General features: G+C 41.6%; 1 protein-coding gene across 1 annotated transcript in view; it reads left to right on the forward strand.

The window, feature by feature from the left end:
- The window catches only part of coro7 (coronin 7), a 146888-nt gene extending 137734 nt beyond the window's left edge, over positions 1 to 9154 (forward strand). The window contains exons 10-28 of the mRNA XM_084743947.1: positions 984 to 1038; positions 1870 to 1927; positions 2029 to 2174; positions 2267 to 2365; positions 2944 to 3048; positions 3190 to 3352; positions 3851 to 4026; positions 4164 to 4272; positions 4398 to 4484; positions 5424 to 5566; positions 5665 to 5769; positions 6012 to 6097; positions 6329 to 6470; positions 6574 to 6663; positions 6806 to 6922; positions 7393 to 7528; positions 7697 to 7788; positions 8395 to 8481; positions 8628 to 9154. Coding sequence (XP_084600073.1) covers positions 984 to 1038; positions 1870 to 1927; positions 2029 to 2174; positions 2267 to 2365; positions 2944 to 3048; positions 3190 to 3352; positions 3851 to 4026; positions 4164 to 4272; positions 4398 to 4484; positions 5424 to 5566; positions 5665 to 5769; positions 6012 to 6097; positions 6329 to 6470; positions 6574 to 6663; positions 6806 to 6922; positions 7393 to 7528; positions 7697 to 7788; positions 8395 to 8481; positions 8628 to 8636 — 2005 coding nt within the window. The 3' untranslated portion in view covers positions 8637 to 9154. The remainder of the gene's footprint in view (positions 1 to 983; positions 1039 to 1869; positions 1928 to 2028; positions 2175 to 2266; positions 2366 to 2943; positions 3049 to 3189; positions 3353 to 3850; positions 4027 to 4163; positions 4273 to 4397; positions 4485 to 5423; positions 5567 to 5664; positions 5770 to 6011; positions 6098 to 6328; positions 6471 to 6573; positions 6664 to 6805; positions 6923 to 7392; positions 7529 to 7696; positions 7789 to 8394; positions 8482 to 8627) is intronic.

Raw genomic sequence — 9154 nt, forward strand, 5'->3', positions numbered from 1 at the left:
TTTATAAATGTTCACAGGGCCAAGTTGAGGTTGTTCAGCCCATGGGCTCTCAGTTGAAAAGGCCTGGTATACATGCACATATCCTGCAGATCAGGGGGGCCTCCCCTCAGACAAAGATTGGAAAAGGGTGCCCACCCTGCACTTGGGCAGTCCGAAGCTGGTGTCCATCTCCTTTTAAAATGAGGCATTTTAGTTATAGTTTGGCAGGTATGTGTTCTATCATGTAAAAATGTTTAATGTTTAAGTTTTGAACAATTATGGGAGGTTTAGGCTTTATAATAGGAATTACTATTTTGCAGATTCAAACTTATTAAAATTATTACTTAAGCAAAAATGTTACACGTTCTCCAGATATGCTGATTTTCTTTGTAAATGCAATACTAAATAGAAAATATTTTGGTTTTGTACGCCTCTTTTGAAAAGGCAACATTTCAAGAGGTCACCTTTGGCTTCTTGAAAGTATTGTGGGTATTATTTCACAATTGTCTGTCCTTTTGTTGACTAAATTGCACCAAGTAATTAAAAAAACATTGTGAGCATATTACGCAATAATGAAAATAATCATCATTTGCAGTTCTCGCCCCAGGTCTGTTTTTCTTTGTCTATTTGACAACATTTTGAAACACATTCCTCGTGGGTTTCATGCTATTTGCCCTTTTGATAATCATCTGTTTAGCCTTTGTTGTGCAATTTGAAAGCACTAAGGAATACAGATCAGTGAATGTGACTGACTGTGTTGAACTTAACATGCCACCAGAGTTTTTTCTGAGTCTCCCAAAGGTGGAGACAGAGATCAGTGGGGAAAAAAAATCACATAACATCTAATCTGCTCTGACCACTTTTGTCCTAAAATTGAGCATGCTGCTCCATCTAGTGGCGCCTTTGTGAAACTTCAACCAGTGGACCCCGTGAAATCAGTAATACAAGATCACAGTACTGTTCTTGTTCTCATTTCTTTCCCTCTCTTGTCTCATTGCTTTCAGGACGCTGATCCCTCTGTTAGATGATGACACTGGTCTGCTCACACTGGCTGGCATGGTAGGATATAGATTAATGCGCCTGTATTATGAAAGCTGTCAAGTGAAACCTTTGAGCTGAATATTAAATATTTATGCCTGAAAAGTTTGATGTAGTTGTATCACTCATTGGGAAATGTGTTGTGTACTTTAAAGAGTTGTGTTTACGTGGACTTAAATATTCCACAATAATCAGAATAATAGCCCATTCAGAATTAAAGTGCCACATGTAAACACCTCCCAAGAAACTGGCCTGATCCGACTATATTGGGTTGAATTTTTCATCTAATTGATAATCCATTCTACAGGAAAATAATAACCATGGCTGGAATAAATCTTATTCTTTTTGCACATGTCTGCCCCACATGAGGGTAGGTGATGTGTCACAAACAAGTTTCTGGGAAGGACAGAAACACAGAGGTAGCAAAACAGAACTGGACAGTAGTGGATACAACTTTAAGAAACATTTTTTAAAGATTTAAAGATGCTTGTATTGTTCACAGGATACGATGTGGGTCCCTCTCTGTGATGAAAATACAGAAATATTGTTGTTACACTTGGCATGGTTCTCACACCAAAAAGTTCTGACAAAACCTTTGTCAGATTTGTCATTAATCATATTTTCAATGGCTTTGTTTTATTATGGCAGAAAGTAGTGTTTAGTTTTGCTAAACACCCCCAAAGAAAAGACAATAAATGTAGTAATAATAATGGCAACATTTTTCATTCACAAAAGTAAATTCTCAATTAACAAACATTTTTTGTTGTTTTCTTGAAAGATATTGAACAAAATGTGAAACTTATTTCATTATAATGCACTGTGTATGATTTAGTCATGTTCTCTCTTGCACAGGGGGACACCGTGGTCGATTGTTTTGAAGTGTCCTCCTCTGAGCCTCTCCTCTCACAAGGTGAAACTTGGTCATCTGTTACCTGTCTGCTCAGATTTTTACCGCTCCTCCTCCTAGTATCTGATCCCTCTCTATTCTGATTTCTACATTTATCTCTGCAGTGAGCCACTGTCTGACAGACACCTCAACACGAGGAGTTGCCATGGTGCCCAAGCTGGCGTTGGATGTCATGTCCTGCGAAGTGATGCGTGTGCTTCAGCTGACAGACAGCTGCATTGTGCCAATCAGTTATCAAGTCCCTCGCAAGGTGATTGTATGCACAGCGTGCCAACATGAACAGCAGATTTATGCTGTGTGTTTTCATGTATGCTTATCTGCGTGTGTTGCATTTTCTTCCAGCATTCAGGCCAGGAGTTTCATGAGGACCTTTACCCAGATACAGTGGGTACAACTCCCGCCATGACTGCTGAGGAGTGGTGGCAGGGAGGGAACAAGCAGGTAAAAAGTCTCCACTCTTTGCAGGTTTATCACACTTTGCTTACCAAGGTATTAAGGTAATTAATTTGTAATTATACAACACAGGGTTACAGAAAGAAATGAAAGTTGTAGTCCATTCATGCTACACACGTTGTACAGGTAATTAATAGAGTGGAATAGATTATAAAATAAAATAAAACAAATATACAGTTATTTACATGCAGATATTATAGATTTAAACATTATGCATTTTTTGAATTTGGTTGAATGCAAACAGCAGCAATAAGAAAGAAAAAATAAATAATGATAATATGGTTGACATCTTAATATTAAAAACTCAACATCGGGGAAACAATATCCATCAGTTTTGAATGTGTTTTTGCACATAGTGTCATCAGTGTAAACTCACCTCCACTCATCCTGCCAGAGTTTTGCATGTTGTGTCCTGTCAGCTTGTACATTCAGCCCATCAAGTGCGGAAGGTTGTTCCGGGATGTTGTGGTTAAGCAGGTCTCTGTATGATGTGATCCAGCCCATCAAAATTCTGGTTTTGTGACAACTCCAGTGCTTATGCCTCAAACGGCCCTGTTTGTCCTCAGGTGGAGAAGGTCAGCCTTCACCCAGACAAGCAGCCCAAACCAAAGGCTCCACCAGTAAAACAGGTGCCTGCAAAGAAAGAGTTGGCCAGCGGGGGAAGCAAAGAGGTGAGTCACACACTGACTGTCTATCAGGAGTAATGGCACCAGTGGATTCTCATTAGGAATTCAATCTGAAATTGACGCTTGTAATGTCTTGACAATTTTTTTTTATTGTTGCAAGTTAACAGCCATCTTACTGATCCACAGGATCCAGCACGTGGCTGCTCCACCTCCAGCAGTCCTCTGAGCACTCCCAGCAGCAGCAGTGCTGCCCCGTCCCGCTCTCCCTCGTCCACCTCTGGCCTCTCCTCAGGCTTTGTCCCCAGCCCCAGTCCCAGCCAGAGTGCCAAGGCCATCCACAGCTTGCTGGGTATGAAGTAGCGATGTTTGGGTCGCAATCAGTGTGGGCACTGCTGTTAATCTGCGGATTGGGCAGGCTGGGTCATAAAAATGAACATTCTGACTAATAGCGAATGATTTGCGGGTGCGAAATTGCATTCATACCCCTCCACTATACAGTATTTGAAATAGTGACATTTCTGCGCGCATAGAAACAAAAATGAAAGCAGCCACTCTAATCATTAAAGATCGTCAAAGAAAACACTCTAAAGAAATCATCTGGAAAGCTTGCACTAGTTTAAAGGGTAGTAAAGCCTATGGGGCGGGTAGAGGTGAGTGTGCAGGTGTCTAAATCAGAGAAAATAATATTATCAGGTGGATGGGGGTGGGATGATTTATGCAGATACATGCGGATTCAGATGATCTCAGAGTCCATCCACACACACACATCCACACACACACGAAATCTCTGTAATTTTATAATAATGTTTCTTTGGGGAGTGTTAATTCAGAATTATTTCTGATCCAGGGCCAACCTCCAAGTTCCGTCACATCCAGGGTGCCATAATGCACCGGGACACACACATCACTAACCTGCGCGGCCTCAACCTGACTACACCAGGCGAGTGTGACGGCTTCTGTGTGAACCGCCAGCGTGTGGCAGTGCCCCTCGCCATCTCTGGGGGCCAGATCGCCGTCTTTGAGGTACGGCAGGAGCTGGAAGTTAAATTAAAAACTGTTTATGCCATGTTGATTTATAAAAACTGTGCTTGCATCACTGAGGGTCTTTTGTAAAATGAGACTACTGTGTGTGTTTGTGTGTATTCTTCTCCTCTCCTCAGCGCTCTCAGCCTGGCAGGCTACCAGACACGGCCCTGCCCACCATTCAGAACTCTGTGAATGTGGTCGACTTCTCTTGGGACCCCTTTGACACACACCGGCTTGCTGTGGGTAAGTGCTGTAATAAGTGTGAGCATTTGCAGCTGGATGTTGTGACAGCTTACTGTCTATCCTGACAAGTGTGTGAGGGTGATTTAACGTGCGCCTCTGTATCTCACTCTCTCTGTCCATGCTAGCTGGTGATGACGCAAAGATTCGGGTGTGGCAGGTACCAGAGGGAGGGCTGACGGAGACCTTGACTGAGCCTGAGCTCATCCTGCAAGGTAGGACTGGGTGCTAAAATGAAGTTTCCCCTATAGAGACAGAGCACAATCCATCATACTCTTACCATCATACTCATACTTAATGTAAAGTTGACATTGTTTGACATTAATCAAGCCAATAATGTCATTATACAACATGACATTAACCAATATATATATGTCTCTGTAATGATAACCTGACCACATCCAACTAAAGGAAACTGTTAAGCTTCATGTTTTATCATTGCATTAAACTGTCATGTGGTTATTCTGACACTGGCTGCTGTGAGATTATTATAAGTGCATTATAAATATTTTCCTTGAGCTTAAGTGAAGTGCTACAGTTTTGACTTGTCATAAGGATGTTATTGAGCTTTATTACACTGCCACATTTTGATTTAGCTGACAGAGTTACCTGATGGACAGACAGCGGTTAGTTAGTTTATTTGTTGTTAAAGTAGACTGAACACTGCTCTGCTGTTACCCGTAGCTGGTATTAGCTAGTTAGCTTGGTCAGCTACAAATTAAGTACTGTAACACCCACTAAAGGAGTCATACCACAGTTAAGATCCCCCATCCTCTTGTCATCCTTTGTCCTCCTGAAAGCTCAGGTTTGAGACGTTTTTCAGTTGTTTGCAAGCAGACAGATATGACAAGGAGGCACCTTCACTCAATACAAAGCCAGTGGGAAGCGATGAATAGTTTTCCCCTCTAGTGTGGGTGAGATTTAATTGCACTCTGTCTCTACAACAGAGTGTTGATTGACAAGCCTGATATACAACAGCCACTGCTGTACAAAATCTGTGAAAAGATCTACAGCATAACAAGACAGCAGAGTTTATAGTTGATTGATTACAGTGCATCTGTGTGAATTGTTTTATTCAAAAGAAGGATGAGGGTAATGGTAGTTACAAAAAAGTTGATGTCAAGTTGATTGACAGCTGCTGTGTCCCCTCGTAGGCCACACAGAGAAGATTTACTCCATTAAGTTCCACCCTCTGGCCAGTGGTCTCCTGGTGTCCTCGTCCTACGATCTCACAGTCAGACTGTGGAACCTGGACAGCGGGGAGGAAGTCAAACTCCTCACTGGACACCAGGATCAGGTGGGAGACCAAGACTAAGATGCACACCTTGATCAAGTCTTGGAATAGACGACTAAATAATTTGCTCCTCCTCATTTCATCTTGTCGGTGACGTTCAGGTCTTTGGCATGGCGTGGAGCCCAGATGGCAAGCTCCTGGGCACAGTGTGCAAAGATGGGAAGGTTCGCATCTATGACCCCCGCAAGTCCACTGCACCAGTGCAGGTATGTGCGACATACTGGAGAATTCAGGAAGATACAATTTAAAAAAGATGAAATTTGTGTTATAGTCATACTTTAATTTCAACATCATAACTTTTTTAGCAGCCATTTGGAGCTGTGTTGTTTGGTGAAAAAGCAACCTAAAACAAATGCTTCTTTATATTCTGAGTTTTTTTTTAATTGTGAATGTTCGTTCACTATTTAAATCTTTCATTAAACAGACATTTTCTGTTTTCTTTTTTCAGGAGGGTCCAGGTCCTGAGGGCCACAGGGGAGCTCGTGTGGTGTGGGTGTGTGAGGGCAAGTACCTGCTGGTGTCAGGATTTGACAGGTACTGAACATGGCATGTTTTTTTTAAACAGACATAAATATGTCCATATATATATTTAAGAGTGGTCTCAGTGGAGTCAAAGTACTATTCTAACTGTACAGACTTTTAAAAATGTGTGTTTCCTCTTCTGAATGTAAAGGCATCATAATTCAGTGTTGTCAGAGCAGCAGTGGGTCACTCAAAAAAAAAAAAAAAAGTTCACCACTGACTTGTTTTTGTTGTCCTTTTCAGTCGCAGTGAGAGAGGACTCTGGCTGTACTCTGCTGACTCCCTGTCCTCTGGAGCCATAGCCAACGCCCTTGTAGACATCTCCCCCTCTACCCTCATCCCTTTTTATGACCCTGACACCAGTGTGGTCATCCTCACTGGAAAGGTAAGCAAAAAAAAAAAAACTACCTATCTTTAGTTACATCTCAACCAAAACTGAGAACAAAATTAGAATTAGATTTAATCTGTGTGTTTCATTTGTTTTCTAGGGTGATACCAGAGTGCACATTTATGAAGTGGTCCCTGATGCTCCGCACTTTATTGAGTGCAGCAGTTTTAACTCTCCTGAGCCACATAAGGTACTGAGCTGACTGAGCTACCTTTTCAACATACATCTGTGCACACGGACAGCCAAAGTGCTAGAGTGGTGACAGTACCCTCCTTATAACTTGTGCCGTCTTTGTGATGCTGTATGTGACACCTCCTGCTTCCTGTCTGCAGGGTTTGGCCTTCCTGCCCAAGACAGAGTGCAACGTGCGTGATGTGGAGATCGCTGTTGGAGTAATGCTCACCAAGACAACCATAGAGCCAGTGGCCTTCAGTGTGCCACGGGTCAAGGTGAGCCACCTACACCACCTAGTGGACACAAATACCAAATACCAATTGTTTTAAAGGGATAGTTTTTTGGGTTGATTGTCTGTGTATTACCTATCATAGATGGCGGTCGACACACCCTCCAGTATAGTACAAATAACGTTTTACAAGATTAGTTTGGAATTACTGAAGTCAAACAAAAATGCAAACAAGCAGATCGAGGCAGCGGTGGACCAGCGCCTGTCGTGTTCTGCTATATAAAATGACTGTTTTTACAAAAAGAAGTAAAATAAGTTTTGCTGCTGGCTGTGTCCACAGCAGTACATTGCTTCGCCTCTGTGCTGATACTCCTCTCTACTGCTCCAAAGTGTGTGTGTATCAGCTGCCATCTACTGAGGTTAATACATGGACTGTTTATAAGTACTTTGAATAATTTGAACTGTCCCATTAACTAGATAAGGTCTAACTGTGTGAGTGTGACTGTGGGTCTGCAGAAAGAGTTTTTCCAGGACGACCTGTACACGGACACAGCAGTCTGTTGGGAACCTGCGCTCACTGCCTCTGCCTGGCTTTCTGGATCCAACGGCCAACACAAAAAAATCAGCCTGAAGCCTAAAGACATGACGCCAGGTGTGGAAACAGACCACAGATCTGAATATGTACATACATACATACATATATACACATGACCTCGTAGCTCTCAGTCTAGATGAAGATGCTTAACTGTACAGTCTAAATGACATAAGTGGTTCTCTGCGTGATGCTGTGTGCGTGTTTGTGTTTTGTTTTTTATTTCAGTGAGTGAGGCCCCTAAGGAGGCTCCAGTTAGGAAATATCAGCCCTCACATGTTTACCTGGAGGAGAAGACTGATGAGCAGAAGAAAGAGGAGGTGAGGATGAGCTGAAACACGGTACACTGATTTGAGAAAACTTTTCGACATATATTCAATTGAGTATAGTACAAAGGAGAAGAAATAAATACCCATTCTGAATTTTACGCTCGCAGTGCACTTCAGAAAGGTTGGGACAGGACATTGACAAGTTCTCAAAAAACACCTGCTTGTAGCATTCAAAATGAAAACAAGGTAACTGGTAACAGGCGATGGTATCATGATTGGGTATAAAGGAGTTTGAGAACTAGACTAGCCTTCCTGCCAACAGTCCTCAGTTTCTAAACACTAAGTGTTGTTAAAAGAAAAGATGATGTAGCACAGTAGTAAACATGCCCCTGTCAGGACCTTTTGGTACTTGCCACAATGTCAGAATGAGTGTATATTTACACAAAAGCAATAAAGTTAATCAGTTTGAACTTTAAAAATCTTTTTTTTTGCACTATATACAATTGAATATAGGTCAAAAAGTTTTACAATTGATGTTTTTATTTACATTTTACATAATGTAACTTTTTTGGAATTGGGATCATAGTTGCTGAATAAAAGTAGCTCTATTTTTGTCAAGACATGTTTTAATGCTGAATATGTGCATGTGTGGCCCAGCTGCTCAGTGCCATGGTGGCTAAGCTGGGGAACATGGATGACCCGCTGCCGCAGGAATCCTTTGAGGGGGTCGATGAGGACGAGTGGGTAAGTGAATGTGGTGGAACATCTGTGAAGACGAGTCTCGGCTCTAAAAAATGTGCAAATACAGGCAGTTTCTTTGCAGGAAAAACTGCAAAGATATTACATGTCTATAATGCATCTTTGCTAACTGTGGCTGTTGTGTCGTCCAGGATGACTAGAGGGGGACGTCATCTTGCCTTTGGTTCAATCATGGTGCCAACAGCAGAGAGGAGAGAACAGATCACATGTCAAGTTGCCATTTGTGCGTGTGATGGTGCCACCCAGGTGACCTCTGAGTGTAATCAGCGAACATCTCAGCTCAACTGCACACACAAATAATACTGTATAATGTGAAAGTATAAATGATTTGGGAAAGAAACTCATAATGACCTCTTCTGATATCGGTATGTATCACAATATCTGTTAAGGTTTGGAAAATCAGATGTCATGTTGTCTAGTTGGTGTTCATCATGTCAGACTGCATGAAATTTGATATGAAAAATGTTTTCAGCTGTCTTAGATATCAAACATGTTTTTGGGATAAATCTGATGTAGTAATTGCTTTATTATACTAATGTAGACTGCAAAATTATATCAAACTGTTAAAGATTATACAGCAGTAAATGTCAGAAGAAAAAAGTATCTATAGGGCTGTACCGAATAGTTTGGAGCTTTGAAGCTTCATTCATAACTTTGA

This window comes from Lutjanus erythropterus, chromosome 19 (genome assembly GCF_056507025.1).
Source record: "Lutjanus erythropterus isolate fLutEry1 chromosome 19, fLutEry1.hap2, whole genome shotgun sequence".
Classification (NCBI taxonomy): domain Eukaryota; kingdom Metazoa; phylum Chordata; class Actinopteri; order Lutjaniformes; family Lutjanidae; genus Lutjanus; species Lutjanus erythropterus.